We start from the raw sequence: 21,269 nt of genomic DNA on the forward strand, positions 1-21,269 counted from the left end.
GTGAGACCCAGTTTCATATGCACATGGAAGAGAACGATCGCAGCTTTGCAAAGAAGTGCAGTCCCCTTTCTCTTTCTCGGCGAGTCATTATATATATAAGCGGACAGTCGAGTTTATGCCCTTTCAATGTTCTGACACACCTAGAGACGCGGGTGGACGCCATACGGTTGATTTTCATAAATATATATAAATAGTACAGTGCATATACACATAGCAGTTCAAGGATCTTTCGTACATCGTGTTTGCTCGTGGAATTGTATGTGTGCAAGGGCCAAGGTGGAACCTTGTTGCTCTTTTATACGAGGCCGTACGTGAAAAGCTTTTTTTATTATCGCACTCCCGTTGAATTATCACGCATGTGCGTAGTTGTTTAACGAAAAAACAACGTGAATAAATGGAAAGCTAAAATACAGAAAATAATAGCTCTTAAGTGTTTTACTATCTACTATCACTGTGTTGAAGTAAGGAAAATTTCGAGTGTAATTTTTCATCTATTTTCAACTAAATTTCAATTAAGATACAAGTTTCAAGACATCTTTTCTAACGTCAAACAGACAATGTACCATTGAGAAAAAATTGACTAGTTTGTTTTTTCATCTTGTACTTTATAATTTTTCAAGGAGATACCGAAGCTAGACTAAATATGAAAAGTTTCAAAATGTTTGCTAAGATTTGTAACGAATTTTTTTCAAAATAGCAACTTGAATGCCTAGAAAATAAATATTAATCTATGAATATTAATTTACTTTTTTCTGGAAAGATGCATTGTAGTAGTTTCCTTAGTTATTTAGTAATCTTAGTTATGACAAATATTCGCTCCTGTCCTGCAATGGCCGATGAGCTTAGTGTTAATGAAGGTGAGAAAAAGTTTTTTTATTATGCGTTTAGTAAAAACTATTTTATTTTTGATTAATTTTTTTCATAAAAAAGTTCAATTTCATTTTTAATGTTTTTATATAAATGTTTTAATTCAAGCTTGAATATTACATGTCCTCGTCAGAAGTTTAATCCTTTGCGGGAGGTACACATTTTCTATTCTACTCTTATAATAGAATAAATCATTTACCTCGCGGTTTATAAGTATTTATAGTAGGATATACAAATTTACATTGGCAGGGTAGCTTTTTACTTATTATTCTACACAGGATTTTTTCACAATGAGATACTATTTATTAAAATTTTAATGTAAAAAATACGGTTCTCATCTATATATCTTCTTCTATCTATATATATAAAGCGAAGTTTGTGTCTGTTTGTCCTTTATGATCTCAAAAACTATTTGTCCAATCGGATTGAAATTTTTACCACGTATTCATTATACCATTGCGTAGGTTTCTATCATATTTAAACCATTATTTGCTTATTTATTTTGGAGTTCAGAATTTTTTTCGTATTTTACCACTTTGCGCACTCGCTCGCCCCTTGCCCGGTTAATGGTTATAAAAGAGACCGAAAGCAGTTGTTTTTTTTACACGCGGTGAATCGGAATACATTGTATTTGACGTGTACATGTGTTATTACGCTATTTTATACATTTCCTACTACGCACTTGACGTGGCCTGTTTAAGATCTTTTAAGCAGTCGAATTTGTTGAAAAAATTGAACGCGGGCGAAGCCATGACGGGGTCGCTAGTTAGATATAATTCTTGATAATATTTTTTATATTAGACACTTTTGATTTTTTGGAATCAGCAAATTGGGTCAATAGGACATTTTCCAATTGTCACTTCACTGGTTTGCTTTGAGAAAAACCAATAAGGTCTCCCATTTATTTAACCTGCAACACCTTATTTGTTATGCCTCAAGCCGTCAAACAGCAAAGTGACCATTTCGTGTAAAATGAAAATTCCCTATAAGTGCTCATTTTTTTTAGTATTTTATTCAATGACATTTTTTTATAAACATAATTGTTGAAATTATTCAAATTCCACTGTAGCTATAAGTTTTTCTATGTAATATACGCAAGATTTCAATCTAAAGTGAAGATAATAAAATATTTGAATATTATCTAATTGGTCGTTTGAAAATGAATCAGAATAAAAAAAAATAAAAACAAGACACTCGTCGTCGTAAAGAGCGGAGGCTTACTGTACTTAGCTGAAAAGAGAGCTTGTATCGCAGTTTATTAATAGAACTTTTCTGTAAACGCGTGCAAAGTTTTGGTACTTTAATTACGCTCGCAAAGACAAGTATGTCCCTACATCAGAATAAATTAACCTTCAACCTGCGAAACATTCGTTACAAAAATTTGAAAAATAATATTATTATTTATGTTTTTTTTTAAATCCGACTGAAAAGTCATCACTCTGCTGAATACAAATTTTATAATATTCTATAATAACATTTATGATTTCGTTTACATTTTTAACTTACATTCGAAAGCTCGTTACAAAGATATGAAACTAGAAATTTTCCCAAAGACCTGCTAAGTAAGATTTTGTGCACCTACTGTACTATTTTAATAAAATTATTCTATTAACGTTTTTTACACAATCTACTTTCATGTTTTATTTATTGACACGTGTGTAGTATAATAAATAAAAGCGATGCAAGATAAAAATCATCAAGAAGGTATTTTTAGTTTCAACTCATTGTCTATTTTTTTTATTGCTGGTTAGTAAACAATATTAAAATAACTTAATGTTAAGAGGGGAATACGTTTAAATGAATTGGAATTTTTACACCATAAAAAAGGAATTTTTTATCTAAAAAACTGAATGAATGATCGATAAGTTATAAGTACTCATCGTCGCTGAAAAAATTAAACTATTTATAAAATAAATAAATATTTTTCCGGATAATTATCGAAAATTATTATTCGGGATACATTATTTTAATTAGAGAAACATGACTAATTGTTAAGCAGGGAATTATTTACTGCATAATACAGCTAAGCGTTTCGAATTTTCAGTCTTACCACTACCATTCCTTCGAAGTAAAAATAGTTCATCGAGTAACAAAGGTATTGTGTGTCCTACGGAACCTCTAGGTGGTTTTGGAATTTTCTTAGCACCAAAGTGTGAAAGCAATGCAGATTGTCAGTACTTAAGTCAAGATCACCGATGCTGCCAAAATTCTTGTAGACGGGCTGTCAAACAATCTGGCTATCAACCCGCTCATAACGGTAACTTGAGAATTACTTTATACTTAATAATTTTTAACTTGAAAAATAAATAGGTATCCATCATCTTTCTCTCTATAATAATTTTACTTATATCGTTAAACATTCACTCTTCTGCGTAATAAATTATCATTATTAAAATGCTTTTAAGCAGCTTTCAAATAAAACTTCCTCAGTACAAACTCCTCAGTGTCAAAATTTAATGATTTTATCACGATTTAAATGAATTAAGCTTCAGCTTATTTAAATTATAGAAAGTAATCTTTTTTTAACTACCCTTTTTTGAAAATGTATGCCAAGAGAAGAAAAGTTGAAAAACAGCTCATAGATTTATAATGTAGATTATTAAAGAGTGAGGAAGAAAATACAATTAAACAAAAATTGAGCACGAACGCACTTAAGTGATCTAATATATTATAATAATGAAACAGAATTAGAAATAATACCCGCTAATATACTTGAAGTGGATAAAATGTTTCTATATTTTCTTATTTCGTGCGTTATACATTGAATGGTCCAAAAATTGTCTCTACGCCAATATGTCGTGGTGAATTAAAATTACTTTCCTATTAAAAATATCTATTATGATTTATTCATTTAATGAAATTATCAAACACAAACACCTTAAGCTAAATAATTTCAAGACTTTTCAAGAGCTTAGTCGATTTTATTTGACCAAAATGTAAATGCACATAAAAAACGGAATTCTATTTTTAAGGTTTCTTAAAAAATATTGTCACACATCTCTTTGGTGCAACAAAATTATTGTAAAAAGCAAGAAATTTACGGAATCTTACTTTTCGATTAGAATACATTTTATCGAATTCCAACGATCAACGTCTGTGACTTGGCTTTGCGTATATACACGCACGTGATGGAATTCATTGAATATATAAATTGCAGATTTACGAAGATAAAGGGATTAGCGCGAGTAGTGTGCGGAGACACAGCTGAGGCGGGTTGCTCTTTACAAAGGAGCGAAGCTTGCCTGCGCTCCAGGCACTGAAAAGTAATTACATCGTAAAAGTACGATTTTACAGCCGATAAAGCTTCTCTTCGGCAGCAACAGCAGTGGCAGCCAAAGTGTGAATTAAAATCCTACGCTCGCGATGTATATAAGTTTTAATGATGGAAGCCTTCGGGCGGATTATTTCATTAGATCATGTGAGTGTTTTGATGAGCAAACGCGAAACTTTGATGAGAGTCAACGATGGCTGCAAGTGCATATGGCCGTACGCACAGTACGAGGTAAAGAGCTTTTTTCGAGCAGCAAAATCAAGTTCCAGCAATATCGGCCGAGTCTAGGCGAGTGTGGCCTATATATGTCGGTCGACGCGATGCGCCGCCTCCGAGTGCAGTACACGGACTTTTTCAGCGCATACATAATCCGATTACGCTAACCACTGTGCGACTCGGCACTACAGCTGCAACATGAGCGTGAAACGCTCTCAAACATATACTCGAGTGAAATATTTTTCTACTAGAAAGAAAAAAAAATGGTAACAATACGTGGGTGTTATTACTGCAAATGCGCGCGTCTACGTATTTTATTCAGAAATTCACACCTGCCGATTTTGTTATTTTCGTGTAACGTCTTTGGGAATGGTAAATGATAACAAACGCGTCGATCTAGCGAGCGACAAAAAGAGTCGTTCAGAATTAAATAGACTTTGCCAAATACTCGTATACGCACACCTCGTGTGCTCGAATTCCCTTTGTCTCGAGGCTTGTGAATGTATGTATACGTATATATACGTGCATATATACAGCCCGGCACGCTTTGCTCGCGTGTAAATATCGATCGCTTTTAGAGGACACGGTCGCTCTGCCGGCGCAGCGGCAAACTGCTTTCTCTCTCTCTCTCGCTCTCTAATGCTACTGCTACTGGCTGCTGACCTGAATATATATGGCCGTTTCTCTATCAAATCGAATGTTATGTCAAAAATGACCCTGAATTTTAATAGAATCATGAGGCCCTTCGAAGAGCCTTTTTCAGAGGCTCAAAACGACTATTTTCTGAAATGTATGACCCAAATCTCAGTTATTTTAAAAATAGTTCCAAAAAAATTTATTGCTTCTTCATAAAAAATCCAAAAGATCAGTTGCTACTATATAAAGTAAACATGAAACTTTTGATTCGGTATCAGGACTTTTAATGACAAAAAATTTAGGGAGTCTCCGCATGATGTCATGATTTCAGTATAAACTATGAATGTAGGAAAATAGACACCAACGAGTCTTGGAAAATGATTGTAACGAGATCAATTTTCCTAATAAAAATTCGGATAATTTTGAACTTGACAAAAATCGAACGACTTAAAAATTCTTTTGGACCATTCGATTTGACAGAGAATCAGTCATGTATATATGTGTGTTTGTGTGGTGTTTACCTGTCTGATACAGTATGCAGTGTAATTGACAGCATTATAATGACAGTAGGAACCGCGTTGGTACCGATAGTTCGTTAGTTCGTTGTTACTCCGATTCTACTGTCATTGTGGTGCTTCTTACACCTAGTTGTTGGAAAAACGAAGGTGAAACGTGTTGAACTCGCTTCATAGAACCTACAAGTTTCCCATTTCGAGAATAAATTCAGCATAGTGTTGAAAAACTTGTTTGGCAAAAAAGTCACGACAAACTGACTAACAAGAGGCTTCTATCCTACCTCGCATCGAGAGACGTGCTCTCCGATGAATGCACTTGTCGCATCCACTTTGAAGAATCATTTGACAATAGTTTGCAGATTCGCTCGACGAATCGATCAAATTTAGAGGGTAAATAAAATTATCTAAGCAAGTCAATCGCGTACACAAACACCATATAATCTTTACGGAAAAACTTTTACCCTCTATCATCACATATAGCGTAGAAGCGGCGCATTTTTTTCTAGTACATATCCTGTATTATTTTCGGTCCAATGCGAATTCACGATATAATTTCGCATTTCGCTCCACCACCTTTCTAAAATATCGAATTGTACTTCTATATATCTTTGGCAAAACTTCTTTACCTTTGTAATATTGATTTTCCGAATGCATTTTAAAAGTTTTGAAACTCTCGAGCACTATTCTTCAGACAGATTGTTAAATGAAAACTGTGCCGCAAGCGCGCAGGTATGCGCATGTTTTTCAGACGTATAAATGTACGAGAAAGTTTTTTTGACGGCTCACAGCGCATTGATTGTTATTTATTGAAGGATACCTCATACTAAATTTAATACGAAAAATTTTACGACGTAATTTTAGTAGCCATGGTGTGCAACGGAGGGTTCGTAAAAAATGCCTCTTTACATCCCTTTACTTGGGGCTCATTTAGTAATTAACTGTTTTTAATGTTGTTTTATACGCCGTAAAGCTCACAGTTTCAATTTCGGGTAATGAAAAGTTTTTTTTTAATTTCTAAATTTGAATAATTTTGGTTTTTTGCAATGACTGAAGCGATTGTTCCGAGCAAGCAGTTTTTCTTTTTTTGTCATTTTGTTTCTTGATGATTTACGTTGCCATGAGGCTAGATACAACATTTGAAAACTTTTTGCTATTTTGCATTTTTTCACTCAAGAGCTCAAAGCGCATAAAGTCACAACAGTATAAGTATCCTTTGTCCATCATGTGCTATTGCAATCTTCTGTCACCTCGTTGTATCTTACAATACCTGCATTCATCTCTCTCTATCGTTTTATCCACACACGTTTGGCCCTTAGAATTCCCCTCTCATTTTACTTGCACCGGTTTTCTTTGTCTGCGAAGTACTCTGGGGCCATTCATGCTCGTTCATTCCCCCAGTCTCGCTCTTGGTCTGTACAGGCTCTATCTTATAATGTTACAGACAGGCTTGCGGAGCGAAACTTATTTATTTATAAAAGGGCCTCATCCGCCCGAATCAAACCGAGTTGATAAATACTATGGAGCTTCAGGAAAACAAGGAGTTTTAAGCTGCTAATAAAATACAGTTCTCAAGGTTTCAAATTCATTCAATGGAATACTCCGAGTGTTGATTTTGATCTCGTTTATTTATTTTACTTAAATAAAAAAAACAACAAAATTTCTATTTCTTCTATTTACGTAAACACCGCATCAACGAAAAAAAATTAAAATCACAAACGTGATGTATTTTGGATATAAAACAGTTTGCATATACTCAATCGTATCGAAATTTTATTTTTGTATCGTCAAAATTACCTGGGGACCAAGTGTAGTTTGCCATTTTTCTTGGGCGCATTGAAAATAAGAACTGCCATCGGCACATAAAAGTGTGCTTCATAAGATAGGATATAGTGTGAAATTTTATTACCAAAATGTATATCGTGTGTTTTTCTGTACATTTCTCTTCTTTCTTCACAACTACAAACGCATACTCGTACATAGCAGGCACACATATACACTTGATAGGCTTGTAAATGCCTTTATTTTCCCGTTGTGCAATGTCGGCTCAAAGCTGCCAGTGAATATAACGTTGCAGCACCTTAACACAGGTCAATTTTTACCGCTATACGTATTCGCTTGCAATTTTCCGCTGTATTTGAAAAGTTCACGTGAAAAAACAGATACTTTGACTTAAACAATGAAGTACATGAAAATCTTATAAACCAAAATGTTTATATTCTACATAATGCAGTATTTGAGACTACCGTACATTATAATAAGATGTTAGATTTTACCCAAACGCTTTTGCGTTATAAATAATATAGTAAATATTTCTTTCCTTATTATTAAAGTCAAAGCATAATTTAATATGAAAGGAATCACTCGTAACCTTCTTATGTTAGAAAAATGTTCAAGAGTTACACTTGTCAGGAAATTAGTCATTGACTTGATAAATAGAAATGGTTTTGATAGTGAATAATTTTTATTCGATATTCCTACTGGAGAAAGATTTACTTTTTGAAAAATTTCCTAAGATTACCTAATGCTTCTAGTTAACTCAAAAGTGAAGAAAATTTAACGAGCAAATAAGCCATTTGCTATAAAAAGTGCGTAAAATGTAGCATCGATTCTACAATGGCCCGAGTGCAAAAAGATTTTAGCCCATATAGCGAGCCATCCTATATGTCGTAAAATACGCACTTATGCGCAGTACACGAACAGCGTAGGGCCCCGTTAGCCAGGCAGCCGTGGATCATGGAAACTGGTTTAATACAGAGCGCAGCACAGGAAAAGCACAACGTGTATATTATGTGCCTGTGGACCGGCGTACAAGTACGCATTTTAAATAGCCATGGCCCGGACTAGCATGACGAAGCACGTAAAATTTTACGAAAAGCTAAGGGACTTGAAAGCGCTACTGATCACTCTTGTCAAGGGAAAATTTCACTCAAGATATCTATTTGATCTGTAATAACTTATGTTGAAAGAAAAAACAAGCGCAGTACTGAAAATTAACTCGTTCTCGCGCCATCGTTGCGATCAGTTTAATCTTAATTAAAAGGCGAGGAATGGCCACCAGAACTTATCTAATTATCGAGGCAAGCCCAAGCGAATTTACGGCTATTTACTAGTTTCACACGAATATAATATGGGGACAGCAGAATCAAATTTTTGAACGAGCAATTTAAGATAGCTTCGGCAGGTATCAACAATATAAACGGCGCGATAAACATTGTCGTAGTTTAATCTACCTCGTAATTGCGAGAGATGCAGTGCAGTACGATAATTCCTGGACGCTCGCCCGGTAGATTATTATTATCGGCGTCGTTGTGAGCTATTGTTCCTCCTGTTCGTCATTCTAAGCGCGAAACTCGCTATTCATCATGGCAGGGAGCGAAGAAACGAGAAGCTCTTGGAACTTTTGTGAATAACAAAATGTAACAAATGAAGATACACCGAGATTGCGTGAGCAAAAATTACGCCGCCAGCGCTCGAAAATATCTTGTAGGAGGAAAATTAAAGGGAAGAGGCGTGACTGGAATTGGACGCTGCACTGCCGAGAGAGGCGAACCGCATGAATAAGTGACGAGCGACGTCGAGGAAAATTCATATCTGTAAATTTCGACGATGTTGTAGAGAAAAAGAGGAGAAAACCCCTTTGCGCTAGAAGTTCGTGGTGAAATTTTTTTAAAATTATAAACGCGCGAGAATCGAGGGAAACAGACCAACAGTATAGTGCAAGTGCTGAGTTCGAAATGAAAAGTCGAGCTACTGTATGTGCTGTGCGGCGGAGGAATGCAAATTTCACACACATGCACCGAGAATGCAGCAGCCGCTGTAGTACAATGCATCGATCGGAGCGATTCGACCTAATCGTCGTGCTGCAGCTTTGTGGAAAAAAAAAAAATTCGCGCTCTGTGCGTGTAAGTCAAGTAGAAAGTCGTTGAGCAGCGCAGCGACTAGCGAACTACGAGCTATACAGCTCTATAGTAACTCGTCGAAATCCGATCATCTTTCTTCATTACGTGCGCACAAATGTACTTGGTGGAAAAGGAGAGGTTTTCGCGTAGATTAGTGGGTACAGTTCTTGATCGACGCCGTCGTTATCAGCATCGTCTCACGATCATGTTGACGAGCAAGAGAGGACGGCGTCATGGAAAGTATTGCCTTCGGAACGTAGAAAACACCCAAGTACGCATGCACAATGCCCAAGTGACTTGCTTATCATATATTTGAGGCAGTTTTTTTGGAAACGGTCTGGAAGACATGTATGCCTGTCTCGATAAATTGGTAAAGAGAAATTGAATTTTCATCCATTTAGGTTTAGAAAATGAAATTATCCGCATCGATCGAGCGACGAGATTTAATAAGCGCCATCGAGTTGATCGACGCAGCAAGTCAGCAGGTCTATATATATATACACATGCATATAGGATGCTATCATCGAGAATATGTATCCCCCATCTCCGCTTCTCTCTCTCTCTCTCTGTCATATGTGTGTGCGTGTGTGTGTCCCAGTTTCCCGGAAAGTCATTTAGCTGCAGTGCTGTGCAGCGGCCAGAGCTGCGTAGCGTTGCAGCGAGTTCTGGCGACGGCTAACCAATCGTACACACTCGTCCAAGTAGATGCGTGATAGCTGCTAAAGTTGCGCCGACTTTTCGATTCTTCTCTCATGGCGGAGAAGAAAACAGCTGGAGGAAGAGGCTCTATCTCTCTCTCTCTCTCTCTCTGTGGAGCTGCGGTGCTAACAGTAGTAGCTGCAGTCGTCGCACTCATTGTGCAGCATTAGGAAGAAGCTCGTGCGACTGCAGCGGAACCCATGAGACTGGAGAGACGTGTATATATAGGCAGGCTCCGCGCGAAACGCGAAAAAAGAGAAAGAATCAGCTAAGCGAAACGATGTCATGTTAGAAGCGGCAGCGCAGTTACGAGTGCAGCATACACTCTTTGCGTGCAGTGCAGCGCGCGAAACTTTTCTCTTTCACGGCATAGTAGCGGCAGACTAGACGTTCGCTAAACTCGAGCCTCCCGAGAAAATTCACTATTAGTCGCTTGGTCTTGAAAGCGAATTCATGCCGTGTATACACACAGAGACTCGCAGGCGCATAATATACATGCGCTACAGTCCAAGAGCTAAGACTTAAGCGCGACGCGTATGCGAGTCCACGTTCGCTGCATGTGTGTGTATGTGTGTATGCGAGCCCGTAATTGCAAAGCCGTGAATTCGATTAGGCCAGTGCGCAAACGATCGTGCACTGTAGCCGTCTACAACTACCTACGTATACGGCATAAAGTGCGATTTAACGAGATAGCCGCAGCTATGCCCTCCGCTGCCAAAGTAAAATCTCAAGCTCCTTCTTTTCTCATTTTTTTCCTTCTTCTTCTTATTTGCTTCGCCTTCGTGCGGGCTCGATTTAGCCATGCTCGAGTAAAAATCAATGCCTTATATATATTTCCTCTCTCGCTCTTCGCTGGTCTCTGTTTGAACACGCGATGGCTTATCGTGTATAGCGCAGCCGAGCTTCGCTTTTACGTGATTATATTAAATTGATATTGTAATCGACTAGTCGTTCGTACTTTATGCACGAATGAATGAGTTTACGGTGCGGTGTGTCCTTGCTTGCTCGTGGCTCAGCCCGCTCGAGTTAACTCAATAAAATGCTCCAGCTCTGTGTGTATATTATCTACATTAGTGGCTTTTAATGGCCATTGTTGCATCTGCAATTACATCTAAGCCGTCGGACGTGTTGCGCGCCCGGAGGCTAAAGCCGCACTGCTAGCTAAAGCCATTCTCTGCTGCGTACGTACACATTTCGGCTTTCGTCGTACTTTGCACTTGTCGAGTGACTATGAACGTGATCGATCAGTAACGGACTCGAGTATAGCTAGCTCGAGCTTTTGCGCTGCTATTTTGCAACTCGCATACGTTTCGGGCTCGTCAGACGCGCCCAATGACGCCAGTTCCGAGCTTAGATGATGAGAAAAAAAAAGCTAATGACAAGATAGTCGCTCACTGCTTTTAGTTCGTCGTTCGTTCGTTCGTTCGTTCCCTCGTGTGCAGTGCCAAAACTGAGCCGAGAGTTGGAAAACCAAAAGTTGGCCGATCAATGATTTCTCTCCCTCTCTCTCTCTCTCTCTCTCTCTCGGCAATATTACCCATGATTCTTCGAGGTTTTAAAGCCAGGCATATCTCGATTTCATGGAGCTGGCCTGCCGCTGCACACGAATTATGCGTCTCTTTGGACAATTCAAGGTGACGATGTTTGAAAGACTGGTTTTTTAGCTCTAACCGAGCGTACTGCAGGCCGCAGCACGCACGGCCCGCAGCGGAGGAGCATAAAGCGCGTACGCGTGCGCTACTCGCCCGATGCCCGAGAAATGCGTATAGCAGCACCTATATAATGCATTGTGCAGCACGTATATATTCCGAGGCTCGAGCGAGTTGAGTGCAACGAAGCAGCCGAGGGAACTCGTTCGGCAAGATTCGCCTGCCTCGGACCGAGTTTTACTTCTCTCTTTTTTTTTTGCAATAAATATATCTACCTATATGTTCATTTTGGCCATTGTCGCGTCGATCTTGTGCGAGTGTGTACCTGCACAGCTCCTTATACACATGCCTCGATTCGACGCGTATCCAGCGAATCCCATCTTGGCTTCACGGCTCTCCGCAGAGTGCAGTCAGCACAATCTGCATTCGCCCAGAATTATATCAACTATAATATGCGCTCAACTCGAAGCAACAGCTCCCCTCCGCGCAGCGATTTTCCATTATTATTAAGGTCGATGCAAAATCCAGCCAACGCGAGGAGTGGGAGACACTACCACGACAGCCTAGGCTTGCTGCGCTCTACTCGTCCCTCTCTCTCTCTCTCTCTTTCCGTACGTGTGTGTATGAGCTTGTGTACAGTGCACTGCGCTTGTGTATACTTGTATACCAAAACTACACATACATACAAACATGAAATTTGTGTACATGTAGCGAGTGGGCGTGCATTAATGGAGAAAAAAATCGTTAAAACTAACTCAAGCTTATCGTTGTTTTTCATATAAATAAATAACAAAGTCATTTGCCCATTGCAATACTTCTAGTCTTTAAATATTGCATATAGTCAGTCATTGGACGGATGATACAAAGACTGCTTAATGCCATAACGAGGCTATCAAAACATTCGCTTATAGCTGCGAATAGAAAACGCCACGAGCCTCACAATGACGTGCTGCCATCTGACGAGCCCACGTAAATACGCCCAGCTGCATAGTGCAACAAGCACTTACCCTATTACAAATTTTTCAAACTACTGCTTTGTCTATAGGATTCATCTCTTCTCGACTAACGAACTATTTTTAATAATAAATATTGATAAAAATGTTGCGCCAAAAGATGATTTCTTTTTCCCCCATAAATTTACTTCAGACTCATCGGTTAAATTCAGTTTCAACAAATTTATCAACACTTGAGAATAATGAAATTTCTCAACGTAGCTTTATTTATTATTTTTGTCTTTAATTTTCAGAACTTTTTGGTTTGAGGAAAAAGTGTCCAGTACATCCGTTCCCTGAACACCTTCCAATTAAAAGGTGTTCCAAAGACAAAGATTGTGAGCCTAATCGCATATGTTGCCCAGATAAAACTGATAGCAAACTCTATTGTCGCACTACAGCACCTTTTTGGGCACAATTGCCTTTGTCAATTCCACAAAGTAGTGATAGTAAGTTTACTTTGAATTTCTTTAAAATGTGTGCCATATTTTCACAAGTTAATATTCATACCATGTATTTATTCTTAGCCTTGAAAACTATTATTGGTTTCATGCAATGTCAACAACCCCCATCTCCAGCTCTAGATCTTTTTTCTAAACCTTGCAATAAAACAATGGATTGCATACCCAATTTGTGTTGTCAAGAGGGATCTAAAAAAGTTTGCAGATCATCAAAAAGTTCAGTTTTGAAACTAGCTGTTCAAGCAACAGCGGTAAGTTCACGCGGCAACAAATTATTCAAATAAAAAAACCAATTTTCATCATTATTATTATTTTACAGAGATTTATTAAGGGATAGGAAAGTGATAAAAACCAATGTGTTTTTACGAACCATTTTACTGAATTCTTGTTAGTACAGTCTTAACATTCTGACTTGATACTAATAATTAACAACTTTGAATGTAAAATCTGCTCCTTTGACAAGTTCAGTTTATTTGGTTTGTAACTTAATCCAACTGTAACAAAAATAAAAATATCATTAATGTATGCAATAAGTTAAAAAATTTCAATAAATTAGTATCAAAACATTTTTTAAAGAATATTTATTTTCACTATCAAATTAAGTAAAGTCTGATAGAATTTTCTTATTTCTTCATTTTCAATCAAGAAAAATTTTCTCAAAGACTCTTACCTTTTTAAATCCAATGTCAGCCGCATACTCTCTGAAGCACTGACGGCACAGATTGAGAGCATATTTACGGATTATTCCGTGCCTGTTAGAACACGCATGGCTGAAAAAAATAAAAAAATGCTGTTATTCGGGGAAACTAAAGATACAGTCGACGAAGATATACGTATATTTTCCAAAATTGGATGAACTTGAAATAGTGGTGAATAAACTATTTTAATTAAAGAAAAGTTCGCGAACGGTTGAATGATGTTTAATTATTGGTATAATTCTTCATTGTTATTTTCAATTAATGCAAAAATACTGTACGACTAGGGTACCATTTGGAATGTGTAGGTTAGAAACAGATATGATCAATTGAAAGATGAATAAGTGCTTGAGTTTTCTTACCAGGATCTTGATCCTTGGCCGTATTTGCGTGGATGAGAATAGTGAATATTTTCGTGACCCATTTTGAATTTAAATTTGTGCCTAATTAGTGAATTAGCGACAATAGTCACTGTGCAATGCACATAGAATTAATATAATAACCGGTGTAGCAGCGTGCCGCGTTCGTGTCGTTCAGGCTGTGCGAGGCGAACCTAAAAGTTGGCAGCAGTGTAGCTACGAGTCATTGCTGCCTTGTTGGCCCGAAATTTAAACCGTTTGGATGGTTTGTACAAATTTTTAAAAATTTTTCTATCGACTGTCGCATTTGGTTGATTCTCCCGAAGTTTGCTCTTTCGGGGATAGAAAATGAAAAAATGGCGAAAATTTTTTTTTCACATTGAACGGTGCGAATTAGTTTACCCTTTCTTTATCCATAAAATGTAAGTAATCATTGAATCTGGGGCCTGGAGATTTCGTTTTACGAAAACTATGTCCGATTTTATGCTTAAAATTGACTATTTTCGGTTACGGAGGTGACACACACGGAGGTGACAAATCGCTGCTTTGATCAAAAAAGTACGAAAAATAAGAAACGCACAAAATTTTCCGTACAACCCGAAATTCGGTCAAAGCTCAAGATATTCATATCCGAGGTGACAGTTTTTTTTAAACACGTGAATTTTCCAATAGTATTATCGCTGCATAGCTAAAATGTAAAATTTGAACCCGCAACCTACACTGATCGAAAGTTGGATCATAATACTTAACATTTATGTATCTATAGGGACATCAAAAATGAGTTAGCGACTAAAACCAGGCGGTATATTTGAAATTATTCAGAATTACAATGAGAGACATTTTTCAATTGTGTGGGAAATTTTTTAAAAACATTTTTCAAAGCCCTATTATTATAGACTTAAACTTTACTCTGGATGTATAGAAGCTGGTCTCATAGTTATTATAGGGTCAGGTGCTAATGAGAATGCATGGTACATGCAAATAGAGTTGATTTTGAGATGTAGACATGCCACAGAGGTGACATTTGGCATGTATATCTTCACGGCAAATTTAACTGACCCTAAAAAATTGAAATATTTATGTCCTATCAGAAAGAATACAATAATATTGAATGAACGACCGATCGAGATTTGGCTTATCTTCACTAGTTTAAGAACAACCATTTGCGTTTTTTAATGTTTAAATGCAAATATAAAAACGATTATCTTTTTTATTTATAATAAATAAATGATATTGTTAAATTGCATTATCTTGAGTTTGTAAAACATAATTCAATAACACAGGGTGCTAACAAAAGGGTTCATAAGATTCGTCCACGAAACGGTACTAAAAAAAAAGTTTATTGTTGAAAATGTTTAACTTTTCTTATATACTGATACATGAATAATATTGAAAAAAATTAGATTTCCTAAAATTCCGAGTCGTTTGCTAATTAATCAAAAAATATTCATTACAAATAACGCAGCTTACGAATTTAATTGATTTTTGCGAGAGAAAGTGGCTGAGCAAAACATATCTATTCCATAAGGCATATGAATATAGGAATTGAATCGAAGGAGAAAGAAGGAGCGTGTGTAGTAAGAATCGGGGAGAAAGAAGATGTGTTGAACACGTATAGAAAAAGAAAGAGAGAAAGAGAGAGAGAGAAAGAGAGAGAGAGAAAGAGAGTTGGAAAGCACAATTGGAAACAGGTTTCTGGTGACTTTTACTCGAGTGATTCTGCTTGCCAAGAGGCTAAGAAGGGACGGAGGAGTTGCGTACGGTATTTTTTTAGCAGCCATTTGAGCGACGCACTGCACCGGCTAGGTGTATATACAAAGTGCTCCGTAGCCACGATACATGTGTCCGAGTCCGCGTGCTTGTGTACACGCGTCGTGCTCCAACGTAAATGTAACGCGAATTATTTAATCAGTGCAACAAATGTTACCAAACGTCATTGGATTTTTGTGGTAGCGAGAAAAAACGAGCGTAGCGTAATTAGCGCGTTTCTGCTTGTGAAAATGACCCAAGTCAAGAAGCCGAGCACAGAGGTACTAATACTTTAAATTCAATCTGTTGGAATCATTTTGCCAATTTACGTTTGTCGAATTGCAGGTAGGGCAAGTGAAGAGAGCGAGCCTAAGCGATCGGCTGCTCAGTACCAAAGTCAAAGTACTGGCAAAAATTATCCTATCGGTATTCATAGCGCCGGCGATTCTATACGGTCTGTTTTTCCTGTTTCTCCGCTACCAATCGCAGCTGACTCGAGTCGAGATCAAGCAAGTCAGCGTGAAGGAGAAACGGCCCGTTTACTGGCTTTACAACGCCAAAGAGCCGCGGAGTACGGGCCACTTGAAGCACGTTATCCGCGTGCTCGAGCGTCTGGGATTCGAGCGAGGCAGCAACGAGTCCGATTGGGATCTTTTGTGGGCCCACGACTATCCGTTTAAAAATCTCTACTCGCAGCTGTATCAGCCGAAACCTCACCAGCTGATCAACCATTTTCCCGGTTGCGGCTATATAACGAACAAAGTCGACCTGTCCACGAGCGAAGGAGATTTCCTTCCCAAATCCTTTAAAATACCCGAGGACAAAGACAAGCTGCTGGAATTCGTGGAGAAAAATCCGGAAAAGACGTTCGTTCAAAAATCCAATGCTCATCGTGGCATCAAGATCCAGCGAGTTCAAGAATTGAATCTTACTGCGGTGGGCTCCTTCGTCCAGGAGTTCATCGAACGGCCCTATCTAGTCGACGGCTTCAAATTCGACATCGGTATCTACACGGTCGTAACGTCGATCGATCCGCTACGAGTCTACGCTTACAAAGGCGACGTCCTCTTCCGTTTTTGTCCCGTCGAGTATTACCCCTTCGATCCGGAAAACATCGACAAGTACGTCGTTGGCGACGATTACCTACCGATATGGAACGTACCTTCGCTCAAGAATTCTTACACCAAGCTGGGCCTGTCGATGAAGGAGTCCTTCGACACTTACGTCAGATCCACTGGCAAGGATCCCCAACGGATGTGGGACGCTTGCTTCGATGCCATTAAAAATGTCCTACTCCAAAAGGAGGCCCAAATACGCGACGTCGTCGAAAAGAGATTCCGAGGCACTCGTCGCAACTTCTTCGAACTCGTCAGATTCGACTTCACCGTTGACGAAAACCTCGATGTTTTCATGATGGAAGCGAATATGTCGCCCAATCTATCCTCGGCTCATTACCCACCCAACCAATTGCTTTACGAGCAGGTATTGTACAACCTGTTCTCCTTGATTGGGCTCGCTCAGAGGACCAGGAAGGACTCGCTCAAACCAGGGTAATTTTTCTTTATAATTCCTTCGAGTAGCACATTACCAAATTAAAATGCATACATTGACAGGAGCAAAGAAGAGCGAGATATGGTTGTTGCGGATAAAAATCTCGTTGTTTTACCCGAAGTATGCTCAGAGTGCGAGGATTGCTTCAAAGTAGAATGCCAACTGTGTCGATTTTGTTTCACCGACGATACGAGGCGCATTTTGACACAAACCTATTGGGAGCATCAAAACAAAATGGACTATTTAAGACTTTTTCCTCCAGTTATCGTGAGTGCAAACATTTCAGCTAATCATTTCATGTATATCATTTTTAATCTTAAAATTTTTAATTTTTTAGAAAAAAAACATGGTGCTTAAAGACTATTCTCTGAGAAATCAACTTTTAGTTCGATGGTTCCAGGGCAAATGTGAGCTCGATCCAACGTGGTGCAATTAGCAATGCATTCAGTTTCAACGGATATACTCTTTTAGTACTTGATATTTTTATTATACAAATTGTACAAAGAGAATTATTTAGATTGTAGGAATTGTAAACAATTATAATATTCAGAGTTTTTAATTACCCTGATACTAAGTACCTCTGAATTGTTTTATTAAATTTACATAATGTACATAGTTTGAATTACAAAAATGCATGTAAAATATATGTATAAATAAAAAAAGTAAAAAATTTACATTCATAAAATTATCAACATACTTGGAATTTTCCAGTACCTAATATACTCACTTGAAATCTACTTGGTCAACACAGTTATAGCATTTTGTATACTTTTTAAAATTAACAATTTATTTTAGTTGGCAACTATTTTAAGTAAACAATTCCACTTTTTTTAAATCCAATGCACTATTATACTTTGTTTGGCGTTTTTGAAAAATCAATCAGTTATTGTCCAATTTTTTCTTTCTACCTTTTTTGGTTTCTGGCGCGTTAGGGTTTGTACCTTTGTAAAAATCTTTAAGTAATTGCATCGCTTCAACGCCTTTTACATTACCTACTACATTTATTTTAGAATCATAAACTTTAGATACTTCAAAAACACTTTTACAGCCTCCAAACCTATCGTTGGCACAGCCATAAATTATGCTGTTAATACGCAGTTGGTGTAAAGCTGCAGCACACATTATGCAAGGTTCCACTGTGACTACAACATCAATTTTCGTAAAAACTTCCTTAGAATTAAGATTGTTTTTCTGACAATAGACTAGAACATCATCGATACAATTAAGCTCAGCATGGCGAGTGGCATTCTTTGTTTCATTAACAGTATTGCTACCTGTTGCTATTATCTCATTTTTATAAATAAATAAACAGCCTACAGGTACTTCTCCTCTTTTTAAAGATATTTGGGCTTCGTGTAGAGCCTTATCCATCCAAGCATTGGCATCCATGTTATCACTTACAATTAAAAAAATATTTACAAAAAATCATTCAAAGTACATAAAACAAATACAATGATTCATTTTGGAGTCACTATGATGGATATAATTAGTTGAATTTGATTTAATTTAAAAAATAATCCATTAACTTGTATTCTTCTAGCTTAAGTTTGGCTTTCTGATTCCAATTTTCATTACCTACTGATCTTGGACTTGGATGTGGAATACACAAAACCTGTGGAGATTACACATTTTTGTATTGGTTAAAAATTAATAATTAATAGTGATGAACTTATAATTTCAATAGTATTTTTCACATTTTGTACTACCTTTACTGGTAGACCATCTGTTTTAACAACGGTTTGGGCCCTTTTTTCTGCAAATCTTCCTACTCCTAATACTATCTCTACTTGAAGTAATTTTAATACAGATGCTAATGCTCTGTCACATGCTTCAAATAAAGTGTACTGTTCTTGACCCTGTAAAGTAGAAAGTTGAAATTATTAACTAAGCAATTGTTGTTTGAATTTAAAATGTTTTGCCTTTAATTCAGCAGGAGTGATGTTTCGACCTCCTTGATCCATCAAAGCAATTGGGCAATAATTGTGCAAGAATGAATGTCTAAAAAATTTATCTATATCTTCGTTGCATATGTCTCTAAATAGATTCCAAAATCTACGACCACTAATCTCACTACGCTTACAATTAAACCCTGTTACTCTTCTATCAGCCTGTTCACGAACAGGCTTTCCAATATTACATTTTATTTGCATCCAGTCTCTCACAACATTTACTTCACCAAATGGCACTCCCGTTTGTGACATACCCCAAGGTCCTGGATTCATTCCAAGAAACAAAATTTTTTTCGTTGTCTTGCAGTATCTTGTTACGTACATAGCATGAGCTTGAAATGCATAGTCAATAGGATTATACACGTACTCAACAGGAAAATTAAAACTGAGTAATCTCAATTTTCGAGAAAGTTCACACTCAATAGATAATAAATTATCTGGAATGCTTGTAATACTTTGTATGGGTAAGTTAGGTATGAAAAAAATTTCCTTATCACCATTTTTGCTATTGCGTATATTTTCTGTGCTATCTTCCTTTTTCTTTGTGCTAAGATCCAATGGGACTTCGTCATATTCCATTTCAGCTCTTTTTGATGTGTCCATCTCTCTATACGTAGCAATTATAAATCTGCGTTAACGTTCGCTTCAACCCATAATCCGTTGCAATATTTTTACGAAAAAAAATCGCTAAACGATCGAAGCTCACTACGATATACGAAACATGCAGTAGCATTTGTGCGCAAAAAACCCATTGAAATAGCGATTATAATGATAAATAAATACGCAAGCGTACTGTCGAACAGAGTTTAACATTGTTATTGATTTTGTCGTTCACCAACATGTACAATTATTGCATTCACACTTGCGTACACTGACTGTATGTATAGTACTGAGGAGTAGTAGGTTTATGAAAGAGAGCGCACCAATGAACTTTTTTGTATCCTTTGTTCGTGATCGCACTCGCATTCACAGACATCCGTGTACATACACACTTCAACAGTACGCTAATGGGATGGTTTCCAAAATGAAAATTATCCGTGAAGTGTAATACATTACATGCGATCAACACGTGCACATTTAGGCAACTGTCAGAACTAATTTTAATTCATGCAAAGACAATTGGTAACGTCAAATTAATATCTCAAATAGTACCGGTACGTTTAATATGCGACTATGAAGCATACATAAAGATACGCTCAACAAAAGTAAAACAGAAAAACTTACCTTAATTGGAAAACTTCGATGCTTATCACGCTTTTATTTATGAGGTATCGAGAGTTATTTGTGTGTCTATAGCCAGTAATTGACTAACAATTGACATTAATGCGCGTGTACATGTATGTATGCATGTAGAATAAGATAGATATAGGACACGAAACAATGAAAACAGCGGATAATCCCCGGGAGTCGGGAGAGAATCCTGGGTAATGCTGCACACAGTGCAACAGTCTCTGCTTATCATAGAGAAATGTACTGTGTACGATGCGCTTGCCCCGGCCCCGCAGCTTCGTATAAACTAGTGCCATCTCTTCAGCGTTTTATGTACAAATACTTATTTTTATCCGCTATGCGTGGGTCAAAACGATACCATCATCATCTATACATAATTTGTGTACGAAGCAAACTATATCCATACGGAGTAACATGTTACTATCGAGGAGTGTGCGCTTTTCAACGTACAGATTGCCTAAACTGCCGAGCTGATCGTTGCATACCTTGCAGCATGTCAAGTATCCTCAGATATCTTTCGAAGTTCCGATA

At 37.4% G+C, this 21,269-nt stretch overlaps 5 protein-coding genes across 5 annotated transcripts; 2 read left to right on the forward strand and 3 right to left on the reverse strand.

The window, feature by feature from the left end:
• Window positions 1-760: 760 nt before the first annotated feature.
• Window positions 761-13,616, forward strand: LOC106660318. The gene is made up of 5 exons (XM_014383251.1): window positions 761-857; window positions 2,912-3,124; window positions 12,999-13,193; window positions 13,272-13,456; window positions 13,525-13,616. Exons 1-5 carry the CDS (start codon window positions 761-763, stop codon window positions 13,540-13,542), a joined length of 708 nt encoding a protein of 235 aa, XP_014238737.1. The 3' UTR covers window positions 13,543-13,616.
• On the reverse strand, window positions 13,563-14,456 carry LOC106648040 (40S ribosomal protein S29). Its single transcript, XM_014364686.2, has 3 exons — window positions 14,263-14,456; window positions 13,876-13,975; window positions 13,563-13,699 (listed from the first exon to the last, which is right to left on the reverse strand). Exons 1-3 carry the CDS (start codon window positions 14,322-14,324, stop codon window positions 13,691-13,693), a joined length of 171 nt encoding a protein of 56 aa, XP_014220172.1. The 5' UTR covers window positions 14,325-14,456; the 3' UTR covers window positions 13,563-13,690.
• A 1,846-nt stretch (window positions 14,457-16,302) lies between these two features.
• On the forward strand, window positions 16,303-18,020 carry LOC106660319 (tubulin polyglutamylase TTLL6; the record flags this gene model as incomplete). Its single annotated transcript, XM_014383252.2, has 3 exons — window positions 16,303-17,558; window positions 17,622-17,826; window positions 17,897-18,020. Coding segments are annotated over 3 exons (1,560 nt in total), but the record flags the coding sequence as incomplete, so codon positions are not given.
• A 103-nt stretch (window positions 18,021-18,123) lies between these two features.
• Window positions 18,124-18,963, reverse strand: LOC106660368 (tRNA-specific adenosine deaminase 2). Its single transcript, XM_014383302.2, has one exon. It carries the CDS (start codon window positions 18,946-18,948, stop codon window positions 18,439-18,441), a length of 510 nt encoding a protein of 169 aa, XP_014238788.1. The 5' UTR covers window positions 18,949-18,963; the 3' UTR covers window positions 18,124-18,438.
• An 88-nt stretch (window positions 18,964-19,051) lies between these two features.
• Window positions 19,052-20,967, reverse strand: LOC106660367 (single-strand selective monofunctional uracil DNA glycosylase). The gene is made up of 4 exons (XM_014383301.2): window positions 20,733-20,967; window positions 19,479-20,115; window positions 19,266-19,415; window positions 19,052-19,171 (listed from the first exon to the last, which is right to left on the reverse strand). Exons 2-4 carry the CDS (start codon window positions 20,109-20,111, stop codon window positions 19,061-19,063), a joined length of 894 nt encoding a protein of 297 aa, XP_014238787.1. The 5' UTR covers window positions 20,112-20,115; window positions 20,733-20,967; the 3' UTR covers window positions 19,052-19,060.
• Window positions 20,968-21,269: the final 302 nt, after the last annotated feature.

Source organism: Trichogramma pretiosum, unplaced genomic scaffold (genome assembly GCF_000599845.2).
Source record: "Trichogramma pretiosum strain Unisexual culture from Peru unplaced genomic scaffold, Tpre_2.0 scaffold27, whole genome shotgun sequence".
Classification (NCBI taxonomy): domain Eukaryota; kingdom Metazoa; phylum Arthropoda; class Insecta; order Hymenoptera; family Trichogrammatidae; genus Trichogramma; species Trichogramma pretiosum.